This window comes from Phlebotomus argentipes, unplaced genomic scaffold (assembly GCF_947086385.1).
Source record: "Phlebotomus argentipes unplaced genomic scaffold, Phlebotomus argentipes genome assembly scaffold_4, whole genome shotgun sequence".
In the NCBI taxonomy this organism is placed as follows: Eukaryota; Metazoa; Arthropoda; class Insecta; order Diptera; family Psychodidae; genus Phlebotomus; species Phlebotomus argentipes.
In genome coordinates this window covers 7,257,491-7,278,940 of record NW_026776174.1, presented here as the reverse complement: position 1 = coordinate 7,278,940, position 21,450 = coordinate 7,257,491, and the positions used below count along the sequence as shown (strand labels likewise).

Below are 21,450 nucleotides of genomic sequence, written 5' to 3'. Positions count from 1 at the left end.
CGATACGACTTACTTTATATATCCTCTTCCTGTATATTTCATTCAAGTTATAATATATAAATGTTTATATATATAAATAATTTTTTTTGTCTATTACTATATGCAAGTCAAATTCTGATTAGTTTGATGTTTTTTTTTGTGTGTGGATTATTCACCGTCTTATGTTCACTTCCTTTTTCTTTTAATTAGCTGTACCTTTGTTAGAACATTGTAAATCTGTACACAGTGTAAAAAAAAAGATTTCCTATCGCTGGAAATTGTAGTGTAATAATGTTATGTAAATGAAAAATAAAAAAACAAAATAGTGTAAGTTTGGTTCATGTTACTCAAGTTCTTTCCTGTTGCAGAGGTCATTTTTTTTATAAATTTAATAAGGGTCTTCAGTTAATGAATTCATGCATTACTAACAATTTTGGCTTGTATGTTTTTTTTTATTATAAAGAAAAGAAAAAAAAAAAAACAAATTAATTCCTACAAAAGAAAACTAAACATATCTAATGAGAATTTCATTCCTAAATTGTATTTTTTTTCCAAACATGTCTCTTCTCTAAGTGTTTCTTTTTTTTAATGTAATAATTCTGTTTTATACATCGAACAAATTAAAAAAAAGAAAAAAACATTTTGCCATTCCGCGTTTTTGCAGCTTTTTGAATATTTATTTGAATTAATAGTTAAGATTTAATATATGCATATGTAATGTTTTTTTTTTCTTCATTTTTCTCAAAACGTTCCCTCTCTTTCGCTCTCTCTCTCTCTCTCAGTTTCCTTACTTAATCAATTATTTTTTTTTAATTTTAATTATTAATAGGTTTTTTCTTTTATATTATAGATTGATTATTACATTGAAATGATGGCACGAGAGTTCAAATTTTTTGAATTTTTTCACCAACTACGACGGGATTATTGCGCCTAATTTCTTGAGCTCCGTGTTCTCGATAATCAAATGTACAGTCGTGTTTATCACTATATCTATGGATGGCGCAGTACAGGCCGCCACAACGGCATTCAAAACCTATTTCATTTGCGGCAGCGGCAAAAGAGATGCGAAAAAAGAATAATTTATTAGTTCCCATTTTCAATGATGATAATAATAATAATACCACATATCATTCCACACAATTCTCCATCTTACCTGTTAATCCAACCTTTTTGCGGCAGACGGCACAACGATTCTTCTTCTTCTTTGACTCCTTATCCTCCTTGTCGTCTTCCTGCTCGTTGCCCGTGGCAGAAGGGCCTGCATTTGTAGTGGAAGATGTATCATCGCTGGTCAATTTCTGCAAAAAAAAGTGGAACAACAATCTCATTAATTGCACGACGACAAGTGACGCTGTCAATTCGCTTTCAAAGCACAACGACATACAGTAGCGAAAAAAGCTTTAAGACATAACAGTTTTTTTCGATATTTTTTTTCAATTTTTCGGACATTTACCTTAAGACAAAAAATGTTAAGGATTTTATGATCTTTCAAATGGCGTAGAAATCATGGGGATATCTCAATTCGGGGCCGAGATATTGCAAAATGCAGAGAAATGCACGTATAAGGACAGCGAAAATGTTATTAAGACACTGCATAATTTGCTCTAAATCCGTGTTTTAATCATAATTACATTAAATCATGAGTTTGGAATATCTAGAAGACATCTACATCATAGACCGCCTTGACTTAGACTTGATAATTTGCATTTTGTATGCTTTTCGCTACTGTTTAACGCTTTTGCACAATTTCTTAATTTCTTAAGCGCAATCGCGGCCCAAAAACTGTCCACAGATTTTAATAAACTGTAAAATAAGAGCCCAAGTTGATCGTTCAAGAACACTTGTGTAGTTGTGAAAATTACAGAAGTTTGCTATTAAAAAGTGCGATTTTTAGACATATTTCTCATAATAGGGTTCAGAAAATCAGTAATTTCCTATTGATGCATTGCAGGAAAATGATCCTAATTGCGTTTAGATATTCTCCAGCATCCAAGCAATTCATAATGTTGCATATTATGCCCTTGCCATGCCAATTTGATGTCTTAAAACTTTTTTCGCTACTGTATATGGCAAAACATTTTACGAAAACACCCAAAGTTTCAATGGGAACTATAGGAAGAAAAAAAATAACATAAAAGAATGCTGAATGAAGGAATAATATTGCAAATTTTTATAATAATGCCAAATACCATCATAGTAATATCTAAAAATAATTTATGGATTCATCCAAGCCTGCGAAAAAGTGTGTTCGTGTCCAAAAAGAAAGTCTCACGAATATTTCATCAGGCTGAAAAACCAGCTTTGCATTGTAAGACTGTTTTTTTCTTACTTCTTCTTCTCTTCCAGCATTTTAACTACTTACATCTTTAATTTCATTGTGCTGTTGCAAACTCTGCACTGTTGGCTGTGCTGTGCTGGTGACTGTAACCGCGCTAGTGAAATTCTGTGTCTGCGGTTGTGATACAACTGTAACTGTGCCAACGTTACTGGATCCACCAGAGGGGTTAGTTGAAGCAGGAACAGAAGTACTGCTGACAGGTGGTTGCTGCTTTTTTCTCAGCGAATCCTGATGACAAAACGAATTAATTTCACATACACACTCTTCCTTCCTGTGTTTCACACACAACAATGTCACTTACCTTGTAGCAAACAGAACAGAGACCATCTGTAGCGGGATTTCCGTAGAATCCGCATCCGGATCTGCACATAGGCTGCATTGGATTTGACTCACGTTCCATGATTTTCCTCCTCTATTGAATTATCGCTAAACTTTGCGGAGTTTTAATTGGTTTGGAAAAAGACGTCGCGCTTGAGTCTTGATAATCTCAGCTGCGTGGCTCAAACTTGACACAGAAGAAAATGTTTCCACTCGATATAATCACAAATTTTTTCTTCTTTTTCTTACACACTGTGTCAGTATTACACTTCTCCTCTTTGAAATCTTTCTCAATTATTCTAATAACACATACACTGAGACTTTTTTAATACTGCAAAGAGAAAACATAATAATAATAATTAGAAATAATATTTAATAGTCTCTAAACAGAAATTGTCTTTTAAACTTTTCTACATATATTCTCTCTCTCTTGTATTAGCTTTCAGTCTTCCTTGCAATGAGGAAAATTCAAACCATTCAATTCTATAGACATTGCTAAATAGTTAAACAACTAATACACACTATTTGTTTATACTAATTGCTAATACAATGTATCTTTTGTGTGTTTCTCTTACTTTTAGAATGGATTCTTAATCCACTGTGTAAACTTGATGACTGCGGATTTGTGCTGATTCTCCTATCAATCTCTCCCTTACACACTCTTGACTTGTTTGGATTGATGAATGTCCTTAGGCGAGTGTTGATTTTTCCGTAATTTTCCTCCTATTGCATTCACACTCCAACCAATTGCTTGGCGGTGTCACCCGATGTCAAGACCGAAAATGAGGATAGATCTGAAAAGGAGGAGAAGAAAGAATTTTAGAATTCAGTTGCAAAACCATTTGTAGGCATATAAAATCCCATTTCGAAACATTACATTTATCAACCCTAGAGGAGCCAATGCGCGCTCTGTGCACAACACCTACACAGCCAGCACAAGTGTACATTCTTTTCAGATGCACAACTGCCAACTCTCAACGGCTGATAGACTCATAGACGTCTTTTTATAAAAATAAAACTACCTTATCAATGCCAACATACTAATTTTGCAATTTCACGATATATTTTCAATCGCAAAGAGTGTTTTCTTAGATATCCGAAGAGACATATTTATATTATTTCTTTTATAACACATCATCATCATCCACCTCTTTTATATGAAATAAACTAATGATATTCGATTAATTATGCAGAGTGATATAAGAAGATGCTAAAGAATCGCTTGTGGAATCTATTGTACAATCACTTTAAATTCCCACACGTACTCAGTTGAAAAAGTATTTGCTCAATACGATAGTTCTCTGGCACATGTATTATGTACAAATGTATCACTCTCTCAACAGTCACACAAGACAAAGTCAGTTTTCATTTCTACGCCTTGAACATATCCATCCATTCGCTACAATCGATATGAAAATTTAAAACATTCACAAAGCTTTACGGATTATTAATTTAGAATTCACTCAGAATTTAAATAAACCCTAATTCATTGAAGAATATTTCTTGAATGTTAGAAAATCTACAACAGACAGGAAATTTTAGTAAGTAATTGGAACATGCAATTATTTACAGTGTCAGTTTTATTAATTTTCAAAATTATCTTCTTACATATACACACACTCTATATATATAATTGCATATTTTTTTATATCCGCAATGTTTCGCTTGCTATTTGGCACAGAAATCTAAATGAGTAACCATGACACTCTCTTCTCATTAATTGAAACATGTCACTGTAATCTAGAATTAATAGATAAATGTATATTCAAATATTTTCAAAAGAATAAATGATATCATTCTACTGAAGTTTCTTTTATTGCATCACACTAAAAAATGCGACTTTTCTCCCAGGAATCTTTGTGAGATATTTGCCTTTATGTGTTTGGATTCCCGAAAATAGAGTGAGTCATAGATAAAGTCCATCCACACATTGGGTTTTTCTTTCTTTTTGCTGTGTGTGCGGAACGGAACAACAAAATTCGTCATTGTGGCGTTCTAATAAAAGCCAACATGGAGAAAACTGCGAAAAAGTCTCGGTTTCCTTGTTGTCTTTGTATTATATCAAATCCTCAACTGCGAGACTCTAGGAATTAAGTGAGGTAGAGAGACTCTCATTCATTTCTATTAGTCACTTCTATTATTTGCAAAAGCTTTAACCATAACACAAACGCACACACACAACACAGTCTGATGAAGGATTTCCAGTGAAATGCGCCATTCACTCGTGTATTATGTTCTCACAGAAAACATTCAGATCAATTTCCCAGTAATACAAGTCACAATTAAAAATGTGGTCTCCTGTTTTCAAACGATTGTTCCTTCTCTGTCGCCCAGAGAGCATAGCAGAGCATGTAAACGTATTATGTACAGCACATATGATACATTCATCCCGAATTTTGAGGAAGAGAAGAGGGCGGAAATTCCATTTGCTCACAATCACAAGGTTCTTCCATCACAAGACCTTCCACCGTCGCACTTCGTGACATTTTGTCGTCTTGCGATTGGAAACAGTCTTCTCGATTATATTCTATAGCATTTTGGCAGTAAAAGACCCTCCACAGTGGGAAGAAGCATTAGAGAGTGTTGCAAAGCAGATGAGAATTTATCATCTCTTGGCCACAGGCACGACTCAATGGTACACACAACACAACACTTTCCGTGGCTCGCGCGCGTGATGATGGTCGTCAGCAGTCGCAATTCAACGTCATCATCAGCGTCACGAGCACGATGAGTGATTGTGAGGAGTGGGAAGGAATCCAACGCTCACTCACTTACATATTTAACTCAATACACGTGCACAGCGCAACCAATATTAATCTCAGGAGAATCGGAAAAATGGAGCCATGCGCAGTGCCAGTTAAATAAATTAACGGGGATTTCATATTCACATATGTAACGTACATATGGACATTCTATGTGCACATAAGCAATTGTGTCTGTATACAATTGCCGTCTGAACACACTTAGATGGAATGTGGGTGGTTGGGTTTGCCGTTCTTCAGACCATCTGCTACAATGCGTGCAGTTGTACCTCTACAGTCTCTGTTATGTATTTTTTCCCACAAGAAGACAATAGAATTTCTGTTAGAACAACCACTTGGAAAAATGTGTCACATAAAGGATATTTATTTGTAATTGCAAAACATTCACTATATTATATACATATGCTCAATTAAAGCTCTCGAAAAATTTGCACGACCTACTTTACAAGTGGAAAGTATTCCTCCGAAAAAAACAACAACGCCAAATGTATGAGAGAGTATTGTCCATAAACACCAATATTGTATCTCTCGTTGTTCTCCGAAATACATATTACGCATCTCTCTTGAAACGGAACTTTACTCCAATTCAAGATGAAGGTGAAATTGCCGGAAATTCCTTGGTAAGAAGTTATATTTCACTCTCGCATGACTTCAACTAAAACGCAATAATCTGATTTGATTTTTTCGCCAAACATCACACAGAGAAAAAAGAAAACTAAACAGAGAAAAACGCATAACGCAGAAATTAATACGTCACACAATGTTGTTGATGTTGTGTTGTTGAAAAAGAGCAATTTAGAAATTGAAAACACACATTTTTTTGCCACCAAAAAAATATACATTCCAAAGGTGAAAAGGAAATCAGGAAATTCACAAAAATATAAACTATTATAGTTTAGCAAATTGATTAAGATCTCTTATATGTTTTCAATTCATATTACTCTCATCTTAAAATTCAACAAAACAACATGTAATAATGCTCACAGACCTTTTTGTGTAATCACCTTATAATATTTCACACATCGCTGAGAGAAATCAGAAAACGAAATTTTTTCTTTCTTTTATACAACAATCAAACTACTGTGAACAGAGTGAGATTGACAAACCCTCTTCCAATCGACAAATCAATTAAGTGACGACGAATGAGTTGAGTTATTCTCTACCCTCAAAGTTGAGTCATCTTAGGAATTTATCAAATAATCTTCCTAAACCAACACAACTGAGGGAAGATTTTCTTCACACATAAGAAGCTACACATGCGGTTTATCTTGAAAGATTAGTTCTGCCTGCCATATTTTCCATCTTCCGAACTTACGACCACAAAATATAGAGTGAAGAGACTTTGGCTATGAGTACTTTGACCCTCCCCATCCCAATATCCACACATATAATATATACTTCTGTGTATGTTACACCGTCGAGTCATCCACCATACTTTGTCTTCGATCTTGCCTTTCTTATAAGGCTTCCTTCTTCTCCTCAGCATCCACTCGTCGTACTTGTGCTCAGCAGGTTACATCAAATATATTTATACAGTCAAATTCATGTCAAGACAACATTACTTTTTAGAGCATTGTTCATCAAAATATTGGTAAAAAAAATAATTAATAATAATGTGGTGAATGAACAAATGTCACCTGATTTAAATATTGAATAGAAACAATGTGCATTTCTAAGTTCATTTTTATGCGCATATTCTTGGAAAATTCTGCTCAATATCTATGCGTTACCAATAAGAATATGTACATAACTTTTGTTTGGGTTAAAGTGCTTGCATTTCCTCTAGCACTTATGTAAGTAATTCCCGTATATCCCACGGCAATCACGACGCGGTCATCAAATGTACCTACATACATACATATATATATATATTTGTATGCATATTATCTCTATTCAAAAGAGTGACCTTAGCTTACTTAGTCATCAGCCATTCCACAGCTGCTAACTTTGTTTATATTATTCTGTAGGTTATGTGCATACACGATAATTCTGAACAAACTCATCTCAGTATATGCAAATGCAGCAATTGAAATTTGATTTTTAGAGACTTTAGAGAGAGAATGAATAAAAAAAACTGTTGATTACAAGTTCTCATTTCTGTGAATTCAAATTGTTCGCTATACCTCAACTTTCACTTTCAATTTACGGTGCTTGAAACTGCATAATTTCATTGTATGTTCTTGGTAGAAATGAAGTATGACCAAGTTTTTACTGGTTTTATGTTCAGTTGTGTATTGCGCTATTAAACGTACTAATGCTATACCTATAACTAACTCATTAAACCCACTTATATGCATGTTTGTTTGTATGCAGCAAATGTACATATTAAGTACATAAAATCAACTATAATTTCACTTATTCCGTAAATACACAGGAAATTGAAAATAAAATATTGTTTCGCGTTGATCCCCATTAGATGAATTGCTAAAGATAATTGACGATGTTTTGCATCTTACAAAAAAAACATCTAAACCACCTCTTTTTATTATTAGGTCAATATATACTGTATTTGTTATGGAAATTACACATTAATTTCATTATAATTTGGAATCTAATGGTTTTTTTTTCTTGCTATAGAACTACACAATGAACACACATTTATTTACCATCACAAATAAGTAAGAATATTGTTTTGTCTTTGCGAAAACCGGAAATTTTCTGTGCAATATGTCTATAAATGTGGTTGAAGCAACACACAAGCCATAGTATTATCTATCAAGTATTGTCAACGTAAGTGACCATGGATAAGAAGAAAGGCCACAGAGTCTCAATTTCTAGTAAACAACTACACGCAATACATAATTATCCACTGTCAAAACCTGTGTTCTTCTTATTCACCCTTTGCCAACCACAAACCATTCAGCTAAAGTTTTATAACAACAAAAAGTCTAGGCCAACCCCTCAGCAGAGAAGATATCATTGCAAATTGTCAGCATTAATGGGATAAAAAGAATCAGATATTTTTAATAGCTTGTTTTTACAATACAACACCTTTATTGCAATATCAAGGCAAACATGCTTATTGCAACAAATTTTTTTCTTCTCTATGTATTTAATAGATATGCATATATATGTCTCAAGAAATGAAAGTTCGACATTGACATAAAATTTAACAACAATTTCATTCGTAAAAAAAATACTCTAGCATCTCCCAAATGTGATGGAAATATATACTCTTATTACCGATTAAATTATCACATGTCATGAATGACCGAAACACAATTACAATTTTAATGTTAATTAGTCCCCAATTCACTTTACTCTCATCATAATATATTGTTCATACTGCATTGTATGTACATACATATGAGTGGTATACATTGTATTACATATAGACTGAAACTCACAAATATGTAAGACAGATGGAATTTTATTATCTCTTGAAGATTGCACTTATGAAAACGAAGAGAAAACATTGAAAGTGAACGTATACAATTTCATTTTTATATAATGCCCACATATGAGAGAGTTTCCAAGTGGGAATTCAAATTTTTCCAGCAAGATACAAACAGTGAATAAAATATGGTATATATTAATTTCTGTATTTTGTACAGACTATAGAATTTACACAATACACACCCTATAAACAGAGTTACATGGGGAGAGACAAACCTCTTTGTTCCATACCTCAGTGGTTCTCTCCACTATCAACCACATACTGTAATTTTTCACACGGAATTTTCAGTATAATACAGATTATGAAATACAAAAGCTTATCAGTGAATTATGAATATATTGAGTTTGGTGGATTTTTTTTTAATAATTAGCAAATGCAACACTAATCGCGCTAAAATTACCTCTTTTTTTAATTGATTCATTTTCAATGGTTAATTGAGGAATTATGTGTACTTTATTGCGTGGCATTTTTCACGATATTATTTCTCATTTCACATCATATACCATAAAGAAAGAAAAAAAATTTACGGAACTACGGAAGAAAAGTGAAAAATAAATGGTACGAATCGTACTCAAACGATGTGTGAAGGATTCTGAAATATAAGTTATGCTTTGTACATCGCAATCTTTTAATAAAAATCGTAGCAAAGTGTAGCTTTTGAAATGTAATATACTTATGTATTCCTATGGGAAATTTTTTAAATTCATCAAATATTGGGTTATATCCTCAATGAATTCTCAAAGTCAATGCTCAATATTGATTTTTTTCTATGTCACAAAACCATTTATTAAGGCCACCGCCTTTTCAGCACCACGACAAAATATATGTGTGTCAGTCTATTAACCACAGGAAGTAATTAAATTTTTCTGTTCTACATTTTCAATAATGTGTCTTATGTACTAAAATAAAAAATTTTTATGATAATGCAAAACATAAAGAAAAAATCAGTCAACAAAATTGCAAAAGCCCAACTTTATGCGTTCATGTCTGATGCGCCATACCCAACAACTCATCCCGTACATTTACTTTCTCTCTCCGTTTTTGTCCCCTTTTATGTTCTACGTGCTTATGTACGATATTTCCCTCCTCAAATGCGGTTACTAACCCTAAAAAGCCATATTCTGCGTATGTACACAATGACTTTTATTGAGCCATGCTATATTCTGACTAGCAGATTCGCCCGTAACAGCCAAGGGAAGAAATAAAAGATATAATTAATCGTCTTTCCATCACAGTTTTCGCGTAAAAATAAACAAATTGTGGATTTTCTTTAAAATAATAATAATAAAAAAATGGGAAATGTATCTCGAAAAAGTCTTTATGTGCATTTTGTGTGAGAAAGAGTCTTTTGCGCCAGCACATCTCAAACATTCCTTCTTCTCTATAAGGCATCAAGAAAATGCGCGATAGCATATATAGTGAATTGCACTTTGTTAAGACACATATGATGTACAGAAAATTATAAAGAAAAACCCATCAGAAACCCTAATACATGCTCCTTCAGCACACTCCACCCATGTGTAACAACAATAGCACTGTGCGTGAAGACAAAGGTCATTCAACTACGTCACCACAAAGAAAAATATATTGGAAATGAGGGAGATTGAAAGAGAGGGAAATGTAAGGAGGAAAAATAGAGGAGAATCATCATCCAGTGCCCCAGCAGAACTTCTCTAGCATCATCACTTCACTGCGCACCGGCTGACTCCTGTTTTATGACAGCTGTGCCTAAACATATACATGCGCGTACATAAAACATATAATTTGTTTTATATACACCACGTTTATATCCTACATTTCCCATGGACAAAATTGATACACTCGTTTGAACTGCGACAAGTATAACAGAAAGCGCGACGCAGGGAGCAAATAACGAAAACATCACCCAAGAATATGATATATTCAGCCAAAAGACCCCCAAGAAAGACCAACGTTGAACCCTTCTCACTTCTGCACTGCATGAAACAATTTCATATTTTACATGCACGCCTTTTCACCTCCCATGATATGTACTTTTTCCCGCACTGACTGATCAACATTATTCTATCATATGTATAATTAGACTCAAGATGGACTGACTGTTCACTCTCTGTCTGTGTAAGAATCACCATCAGAGATTCCACACTTCGTCTCTGATAAAATTTACTTAAATAAATTTATTCTGAACTTTCGTTTCTAATTAACGGAATGCATTCAATGTTTTAGTCGTTAGCAAGAGACATTAATATCAGGCTATGACTTTATATGAAACAAGAAAAGATATTCCGGTTATTACTAGACGAGTTGTGGAATTTTTCTAAGATATCACACGCACATTTATGCCCATCGCCTATTTGATCTGCGGTGTATTTAAAGTCAACAGTAAATTCCAATATCACTGCAACATTGCAACATAAATTAAAATCAACCAATAATAAATTCCATTTAATATGAAAAAATTAAAATTCTTTTTGCATTCACGAAAAATTAATTAAAACCTCTTTCTAAGATAACTCAATTTCTTACAAGTTTTTCCATGAGAATTATATTGACACAAACAACGAAAAATATTATTTATATCATTTTGCACAATATTATTATTTAACGCCCACAATAGATGTCCTAAATTACAATAAATAAATGGGAATAAGACATTCAAATGCGACACGTGGAATAGAAAATTGAATAAATAACACAAGAGGTGTGAACAACAAAACTACGGAAAATGTACACAGTTATATACATAGGAAAATAAATACTTATAAATACATAAATACATCCATATTTGCCATTTGTGCGTGCAAAGAGCAAAAAAAAGCGTAGTTTCCATAGCTACAGCAGGAACGACTGACTGTATCTCCGCGCTTGATGATTCAAGAGCGACTGTGACATCATAATTTTTGGCAAATTTGCGGTAAAAATTGCGTCATCATTGTAATGTATTTAATCCATTTGACTGCTTTATTTAAAAAAAAATTTCAAAGTATGAGAAATAATAAAGGTAAAATTTGTAAAATATAGAAACGATAAGCTCTATAAAATAATGTTGCTTACTTGAGAAACTCGCAGTTTCACACAAGATTTCAACTCTACAAGGTGATCAAGAAATCTTAAGAAATTGCAAAATTTATTATACAAAGAGAATCTCGTGATTCAAGTGATACACACAGAAATATCCATATACATATACTCAACTCGCAAAAGTATACCGGAAAATATTCTATTTGTATTTTAAATTTCAATTCTTCATTATTAATTTCCTCAAGCACCGCGCACTAGACAAAGCCCAAGAGTGAAACATGAAAATTGATCGTTATCTCGTCTAAAAAGTATTAATTGTTTGTTTTTTTTCTCTCGCAATTCCTTGTTATTTTCGGAACAAACAACAACCAGAAATCAGCCAATAAAGTTTTCACCTCCTTTGTCACCCCATATCTTTATATATATATATATATATGTATATATATTGCAAACTTCAATACACGAGAATGGAGCTTATTGAGATAAAAATATGAATCATTCAGTTGTCGAATGATTGTCCATCCAATGCTAAATTCAATCAACACGACACAATTTTCATACCCATTCAACACACATTTGTACATATGTTATCATATCAATTTTTTGTGGCGTATTCTCTCCTTCGCGATATTGTAATGAACGTGTTGGTGGAGAATACTTCCAATATGATAAAGAGCATGAGAAAGTGGATTCTTAAATTCATATCACTTTTCTTTCTCACTTTTTTTTTCATTAAAATTTTGCACACTGAACATCACGAGATTCAAAAAATCTATTATCTCACAATGAAAGAAAAAAATTACGAAACTTACTGGGTCCAATGAAAGACGAAATTGTTGGCAAACTGATAAATTCCAATGATAAATTTTAATCACAGTTGTTTTGTTCTATTGTTAAAACTGTATGTGACAAACATACATCACTTCCTACTTGCACACGTCAAATTGTTTCTCTGAAACACACAACCAAATTGTCGATCTTGGCTTATTACTATGCAGTGAAATGGATTTTTATTCTTCTCTTTTTCTCCTTCTACATAAAACACCCCCATAACCTATTCTTTTTCCTTCATTATTCATACAAAAAAAAATACTAATACTTTTCGGATATTTTTACCGTTTAAAAGGCCTTCGTTAACTCTTCGGACTTTCGAGGATTTCTACTGCGATGTATAGCAGAAGTTCCATTTGTTCACCTCAAGTCAAAGTGATGATATTACACTTATCATTCAAACACTGTTATATTATCACAACTCCACTGCCACATTATTGTTCCTCTTTCTTCAAAAGTCAGGCACTTTTGCGTCGTGGACTAACTCTTTTCGTGGACTTTTAACTGGCCTCTTAAAGTCCATCTATTGACGATGATTTTTACACAATTTGCCTCCTTTTCGTATTTATCTCCTCGCCTTCTCTTGAGATAAAATATTCTTCTATTTCACTACACAAAAAAAAACTTCACTCACGTGGATGGAGTCTTATGTGTCTGAACAACAGGTAAAATATTAGCAATTAATATACGCAGAAAATATAATTTTCAAAAAGGAAGTTACGCAATTATCTTTTCTTTGCTGTGAAATTCTCTTCTTTGATATATATATGTGAAAAAATAGACTACACAGTAAAATATGAGAATTTATCTTCTTCAAGTTCTGCACTCGACAAGCTCTCAATTTAGACTGACTTCATTCTCTGGCCTGAATTGTTCCCAACCAGCTTTCCTGTGTGTATAGGCGCTCTTTGTATGAGCACGCCACTGCCACAGTTGCTGGCGTGACAATGCTGATTTCCCATTTCTTCAAGCGCACTTACACTACACACACACACACCAATATTCACGCCAAGAGGGGAAATCCTCTTTATGTATCAACAATTCTTGTCCATGTGTGCATTTCTCTCTCTGTTCAAAAGTCAAGATATACACATTTGTATTTTGCTCTACAGTACATAGAAGTCGCACATAATGAAATAAAGTGAATTAAAATGCTATATAAAAATCCTCTCATCACACACACACATAACACACACTCATACGATACCAAAAACATCGCAGACGCTATACTTCCATCCAAATCCTCCAATTTATACTCAACATTCTATAGACATGGCGCATTTCTAGGTATATTGAACTGGACTGGACTGGACTGCCTTAAGTTAATGGCATGACAACGGCACAAAATTTGTTTATACAGTTTATGCCTGTATACCATATATATATATATATACATCTCTGAAACTCCAATATTTGCTGCGAATGTCTTTCTTTCATTCGCTCTCTCGTTTCCTTTCCCCTCTTCATCTCTCTTTGCGACGCATTCAAAAGTGAGAATCATGAGATGATGACGATAATGGTGATAAACATATAAAACATGTGATAAGCCTACTGCCTTCTTCGAGCTTATGGGTGTTGTGATTCTCCACTAAAGAACGCTCAACACAAGCAATAAATTCAATCTTAGAGTGAATTAATGACACTCACAAAAATACATTGAGCAAATAATTGTTTGTAAATCATATTAATCATGAATTCAATGGCAAAAAATATACTTCAATTAGGAAAAATTATTCCAACAAAAGAAATTGGATAATAATTCTCAGATTAAAACGCAAATGCCTCACGAAGAGGATTAAGGGTAAAAGGATAGCTCCTTATACACCAACATTTTAGGGTACATTTTGTTATGGTAGAAAATCAACCTTCGAAAGATATTGGAAAGAATTCTGAAATATACAGATTTTTTGGCTGCTTGTGAAGGTCATATTTGACGTCAACAATACGGAAGCTATTACGGAATTACCATCCTTTGTGACATTTGGAGACAGTCAATAACCTTCCTACTTCCCATTCGTATCACTAAGCAACAGAAATTTACTGCTAAATATGGTGCTACAGGCGTATTTCTCTCTCATCAGTCAGGCAAATTCAAACAAATATGCAATCATATGTACGTTTCTTTTTTTTTGACAAAATAATACTACTGCGCTAAAATGCTTGTATAGATACTGTTTGTTGCGAAAAAGAACTAGAATTTTCAGTTTGTTTGTCAATTTCACAGACTATTTCCAAGTGCGCATAATTTTCTGATAACAACCCAGTAAACATACACGTTTTATATACGAAAAAATTCACATTTGCAGAATATTCTTTTAATTTCCTTTTTGCCTCTATGTAAAGTTTCATGTATGCTGAGAAGGACCTCAAGTGTTTTTTCTTTATATTGGACACATTTTTTAGTATAAAGTAACATAAAAAGTTTATAGAAAATGTTGAGAAATATTCTAAGTAAAATGCGTACACAGTGAAGTCAAATGAAAACAAGTGGGTAACGAGAGATCGCAGGTGTACACCACATAAATTTAACCACACAACCAATGTATTCCATGGGGGAATTTTCAGGTGGATAAAGTGTTCAGATACAAATTGAATAATGGTACAAAGAATTGTAAATTTTTAAGTAAATTGTACAAATACAGAATGTATGTGTGTGTTTGTGAGTTTTCTCGTGAGTTTATCCTTTTGTAGAAACTAAATATTCATCAGACACACAATGTTAGTCATACAAAAAAATGCTCATTTTAAATATATTTTTCCCTCAACGTTTTCCTTTATTCTATGTTGTTCTGCAACATTTGAACAAAACCTCAATAGTTGTTGCTTTCAATTTTCTTCTTCTTTATATTAAATAACACAGTAAATAAGTATGAGAAGCGTAATAGTGTATAAATACATTGCTTTAAATGCTACAAAGTATGTTTGTCAAATTTCAGACTCTTTGCTCTTTGATATTAAAATAAATTTTAAAGTCATCATGTCAAAATCTGTATCGCTAGAGACTACAAAGAATTCACATGTATACATTTGTCCGTTTCTCTCCTATAAAGTAGAAAGAACAAAAAATTAATTGAAGTGAAACAAAGAATATTGCGTTCGATAGCAAAGAAACACAAAGCCAAAGGCAGATAGAACGTTGTAAATCAGACACACAAAGTATGTATTTATGTGGAAAAATTATATTCCCTATTTTATGCTATGAATTTCTTTAAACAAAAAGCAAACCAGCACTAACAAGAAATGTTAGGCATGTGCATAATATTGACACAGAATGCTTTAGTTGGCATTAAAAAATGGTATTCTTTCAAGGAAATTCACACACTTTGTTTTCAGAGCCTAAAAAAGACAATGAAAAATGTTCAAAATTCTTTGTCTAAATTTCACTTTGTCCAAAAAACATTTTTGTCTTCTGGTGCCAAAATGAACGCATTCGACTCATGATCTAAACAGCTGATCCAACAGTCGACACGTAGATAATCCTAATGATTCTTCGTAACTATTAATAATTATTACTAAATGCGTATTGATGTCTTACAAAGAAAGCGGAAAAGAAGTTGACAAAGAAATTTTTGGGGGCAAATTAGCCCACTTTTCTAAACATTGCTATTAAACATACACACATAAATATTCAATTAACCCTCGTGATTGCTAATCAGCACCTTCTTCATAACGCCCAAAAGCAATATCCTCATTCTCTTGTTCAGATCTTTGTTTAAGCTGTAGAGTAAAAATACATACATCAACACATCCAAATCCGATGAGCGCCTGCCTATTTGCAGCTATTTTTGAATTCGCCTCTCGTAATTGTATTTCTTCCTCATTTCCCTGAATAATAATTTGTCTTTGCTTTTAAGAAAAAAAAATACACATTCGCAGTAATTTTACAGAATTTTTTTTTGCCGAGGGAAATTTAAGAAAGACGATTTACCTTGAATTGTCAACGTCCTAATCTCTGCCATCAAACTGCTAATTATTTCGCTATATTCATTCTTTTAAGACTCACTTACTAGGAAGTTTTAACGCACATTAAAACTTTTATTTGATTGTTATACTGATTTCATACTTCGACAAAATCAAGTTTCATTTCAAATCCGTGTGTTTAAATTAATATTCACGAAAACTAGAAAGTCGCCATTGATTATTAAGTGTGTTAGAATTCAAGACTTCTAAATTAGAATTCAGTGTAAGAAATATTCTACTTTTTCAGGAATTCAGGCCTTGAAGAATTAACCAACTTTAAGAATACCAGGAAAAAGTTATGCACGTAATAAAAACAGTTAAAAAAAAACCAACGACGTTTGCATATGTAATTCTGTCATTCTGAAGATTTTCAAAACATCACAATTTTTTTTATTTTTGACTCGTGTTAGACTGACAAAGTTGAACTCAATGAGACAAAGAATGTGCATGATTCTGTGAAGGTCAATGTTATCACGTTGAGCATTTCATATTCAATATATAGATAATATTCCATTCCTCACTCTTGAAAGCACATGGTTAGATTATGTATGAATGTATATTCAATTGGAATCATAAAGTTTATTCTTTGCGAGATTTTTTAATTGAATAAAATTTAAATCATTTGACACTACATATATTGTAGATATTTGCGGACGTTTTTTTGTATAGATAAAGTGTGAGTTGAGGAGAGAGATTAGAAAAATAATAAAGCACGACAAAACAGATTAGGTACATAATATGTATAGTATAAAGATGGAGACATGGTGTGTATAATTATGTACGAAATGTATGTAGAATAGCGAATGAAACGAAAATCGAGAAAATACCAATATACACACGACCTTGGCGTCTATAAAAGCATTCCAATTGTAATTCGCGACTTTGCGGATTCTTTTTAGTAGTCTCCTTCACTCTTTTGCGTCTTCCATTTTGCCATTTTCAACTTTTACACATATATTCACTTCTATGTGATCATTTTATTCATTGTATTCCATATATATATACCACACACTATCTTCTTCTTGGTCAATTCACCTTTTATCTTCTCACCCATGCAGAGTGTATGGTTTTTCGTCATTTGTACGTACGCGCGCGTACATTATGTAGAGACGAGCGAAAAAACCAAGTCAAGTGGAGGTCTCTCCTCATAATCATTTTTCAACTTTCATATACCCACGAGATATGAAAAAGACACGTACACTCCCGCAGTGAGAGAGAGAGAAGAAGAAAAAAATCATTTGAAATAACTACAAAATTATAGTATAGCAATAATTGCCAATATAAAAACGAAGACTTGCAAAAAGAGGGGAAAAAAGTGAGTCGATTTCAAATTAATTTCGTCTCTGTCTCTATAAAAGCGAACACGAGAAAGAAGCGCGCTTCTTAAACAGACAAAGATTGTAGGCATCTCTCAAGACCATAATGCCTTCTTCGAAGATTCTTCGAAGAATATACAGCGAAAACCAAAAACACTCTTTATACACAGAGTCTTTCTATTAAAGTCACTTCTATAAATTTCAACACAATCACAGAAAATGTCTGGCGATTAACTGACTTCTTTTCTTGCTTAAATTAAAACAATTATTCAAGGACAAAATTCTCTTTAAAGTCAACTTGGCAAGCGATTTGCACTTTTTTCACTTGTAATTGATAAGGATATGGCTAGAAGAGATAATATGAAAATTTCTCTTTAAAATATAGAATTTAATCACAAGACGCAATAGTCTTAACTTTGGCAAAATCTAAAGCATTCAACTTCTGCAAAATCATCTTCATATTATTACAACTAAGGTGTGTGTTTTCCAGACAATTCCTCAGAGTTCGCAAGTGAAGTTCAAGCACACTTGAGAATCTTCCTAATGGAGTGTTGTAGGACAGAGTCTCAATGTATGACCAGGAAAAAAAGCCAATATAGCGGTGAGCAGGAAAGACGCAGTCGATGACACTCATTCCCATTTTGTACTGGCTCACTTTATATGTGTTTAATACCCAAATCGTATAAATACACAAGAACAGTATAAATATAAATTGCGTTCTTTGCACTGGCGGTTGATGGTTTTCTTCCATCTCGCCTCACTCCTCGCCCATTTCGTTCATTGTGATTATTTTGCCCGAAGGCCACTGACCTTGTGGTCGCTAGAATTGCCTCTCATCAGATGGATCCGTGCGCGCTCGATTCGTTATTTTGGATATATAATATATATATTGTGTTAGGGAGAAAGATGAGTCTTCTCGGAAGACACAAGAGAGGTGTGCGAACTTGTGCGACGCTCCGTACATATACTCAATATTATTATCTCCTCCTATACGTTATGCCAAAAAATCATTCGGTCAGATCTTGTTGGCAAAACACTTCCTGGAAAACCCACAAGTCGACAAGTAAACAAATTGAGAAATCAGTAGAAGAGTCGAATATCGTGTTTTTCTTGCCCTCCTATTTTATTGTGAAATTCACCAGTTACTCTTTTCTTTTTTTTGTCTTGAAGTTTTATCTCAAGCGAAACCATTTCCTCTGAGACAACACAGAGTATTGGCGAATTTCAAATGGGCACGTCATCGTCTTTTGTCCAGTCAAATTCAATTGGAAATACTAAAGAAATTAATATACATACACACACCCTTCCTTCTCTCATTCCATTATCTCAGCGACAAGAGCTGAGAAAAACTACGTCAACACAGAGTTTCTACAGCATTTCAACGCGCGAACATGAATTTTTCCCCGCTTCGCTCATGTACACTGGATGAAAACGAGACATTCTTCACAAGTGTGTGGATTTTTGTTTGCAAAATGACGAAATTAAGTGATTAAATAATTGGGAAATGTGATTAAAGAGAGCCCCCACCATTATGCGCGCGAGACAAAATACAACTACTCTGTTAAGTGAACATACCAAAAGCACCAGCAAAGGAGAGACCCTCGTCATTCCAATATGTGTGTACACAACAAGAAATGTGCCAATTTCTTTTAGAGGACACAAATATACAAACCAACCCAATATGTGTCACATGAAAATTGCCACGTTTCATCATCACTGCGATTCTTTCATTTTTCCTCTCTCTCTCTCACACTCATTTCTCAATATCACTTTCATTTCAATATTGAAACAACATTCACTTGCTACATCCATAATTTCTTATGCACCAAATTAAGGTCACCACCGGCTGTGTTTTCTTCGCTGCAATTTCCATTTTCATCTGTCCTCCTCAGTGTCGAAAAATCACCTTGAGCACTGGCTGGACAAAGGAGGGAGTTATGTGTGTGCCGAAGCGACAATGTGAAACTCTGACGAGGAAAAGCGCCAGACATTGTCATTGAGGGCGCGGGTGGTGGGCGTCTTTCTCCCCGCATCACACATTCAGGATATTGGGTGGCGGGTGATCGAAGCACACAGCATTTTCTCAGATGACAAAATCACCTAATTGCTGACGAATGAGGATGGCAGTGGCGTTGAAAGGCCAACTCTCCATGGCGACTAATCGAAATTTAACGTACACACATAAACTCTCCTCTCTACACAGCACAGCACAACAGCACACACAGTATTGGAATTTCCAGAGTGGCTCTTCTCTCCTCACAAACCCATTCTTAATGGATATTGTGTCAGGCTGAGACGTGAGACGCCCTTTCTCCGTCTCGCACGTCTCTGTCGCTCCTGCTCTGGCCCGCGGGAGTGCTGTGCCCTCCTCGTGGCCGCGGCGAGGGACAGACGGGGTAAGGCCACAGCCACACCACTGGAGAAACAGTGATCTGCAGCTGCTTCTACGCAGCATTCACATTTAACCACAGACATTCCTTCTACGTCAAGAAGGTGGAGATGCAACAAACAATTCTCTCACTCACCATTCCAGTCTCGTTCTTCACCGATTGAGGCAAAGCGATTTATCCGATTCGCTCCTATTGATCTGCGGAACACAGTCTACCCAGATGGCAGTTGTCTGTGGAAGAGAAATGAGAGGCATTAGGACGGAAATGCCTGACGGGGAGAAGAGAGTCTACTTTGGGTGGAAAGACGTCAGCCACACAATCATGTTGTTTTCCTGCTTTTCCCCCCCAAGCCCACAGAGCCCCAGCCTGACGCAATTGCCAATACTCCTTACAAACACTGCCCGACGAATGCACGGGAATATTCTATCGAATCAGCCAGCGACAGACAGCAATTTATTACACATGCTGGGTAGCTGTTTCTGGCACATTTCACAATCGATTTTTATTCGTGGGAACTTCATAACATTCATCACTTTTTCCATCATTCCCCAGTGTCACTCCCAAAGACTGCCCACTGGAGACTCCCTCGCCAGTTGAGCCACGACCACACACAACCGTGGGATCGCCACCCATCCGGAAGTGAGCTCTCTACAGAGGAATTCACTGCTAATCACCACCTTTTTTCGTCTCCATGATGACTTTGTGTTTTCCCCATTACACCACCGCCAGAAGCTCCCGGATGTGCGCCACACACCACAAAAGTCTCCCCCGAGCGCCCCCAAGCCCCCTCGCACACTGCCCGTCGTGATATTCCTCGTCAATAAGTGGGAATTATGTAAAACATTTTGTTAGCCTCTGAGAGACACTGGCATAAAATGGCGGACATGAGTTTATTGGAGGAAAACCCCAAAAGTGAATCTCGATTCAAGGCTGCCACAGAAAAATCCACTATTCACCGACTTCCTGCTCACTTTCACTGGGAATTTCACCTGAAAACTCTTCTCAGGCTTCTTCTTTGCATAATTCTACATACCTAGTAGGCAATTGTCGACTCAAATGGTCCAAATAATCCACAAAATCACAGACGACACTTGTAATTGCAAATCACACTCACTGTACCACTCCGAAAGTGCTAAGAACACTGCAATAATTTTCAGGT

General features: G+C 34.7%; 1 protein-coding gene across 3 annotated transcripts; it reads right to left on the bottom strand.

Annotated features, from left to right (window-relative positions):
• Positions 1-172: 172 nt before the first annotated feature.
• LOC132258232 (AN1-type zinc finger protein 6) lies at positions 173-21,448 on the bottom strand. Of its 3 annotated transcripts, XM_059755439.1 has the most exons (7): positions 21,325-21,448; positions 20,427-20,521; positions 3,211-3,429; positions 2,619-2,966; positions 2,342-2,545; positions 1,133-1,277; positions 173-1,012 (listed from the first exon to the last, which is right to left on the bottom strand). In XM_059755439.1, exons 4-7 carry the CDS (start codon positions 2,715-2,717, stop codon positions 864-866), a joined length of 597 nt encoding a protein of 198 aa, XP_059611422.1. In that variant the 5' UTR covers positions 2,718-2,966; positions 3,211-3,429; positions 20,427-20,521; positions 21,325-21,448; the 3' UTR covers positions 173-863. The 3 variants fall into 3 exon arrangements, with proteins under 3 accessions (XP_059611422.1, XP_059611423.1, XP_059611424.1); XM_059755440.1 differs by lacking the exons at positions 20,427-20,521; positions 21,325-21,448 and adding an exon at positions 12,911-13,462; XM_059755441.1 differs by lacking the exons at positions 20,427-20,521; positions 21,325-21,448 and adding an exon at positions 12,607-12,883.
• Between the last annotated feature and the right edge of the window lie 2 nt (positions 21,449-21,450).

What these genes read in the sequence shown, in the direction of transcription:
- LOC132258232 (XM_059755439.1), bottom strand. Translation starts at nt 2,717, where the DNA reads ATGGAACGTGAGTCAAATCCAATGCAGCCTATGTGCAGATCCGGATGC. An exon ending in TCTGTTCTGTTTGCTACAAG is followed by an intron (nt 2,546 to 2,618) that starts GTAAGTGACATT and finishes TTTTGTCATCAG; the next exon opens with GATTCGCTGAGAAAAAAGCA. An exon ending in CAAAAAGGTTGGATTAACAG is followed by an intron (nt 1,013 to 1,132) that starts GTAAGATGGAGA and finishes CAAATGAAATAG; the next exon opens with GTTTTGAATGCCGTTGTGGC.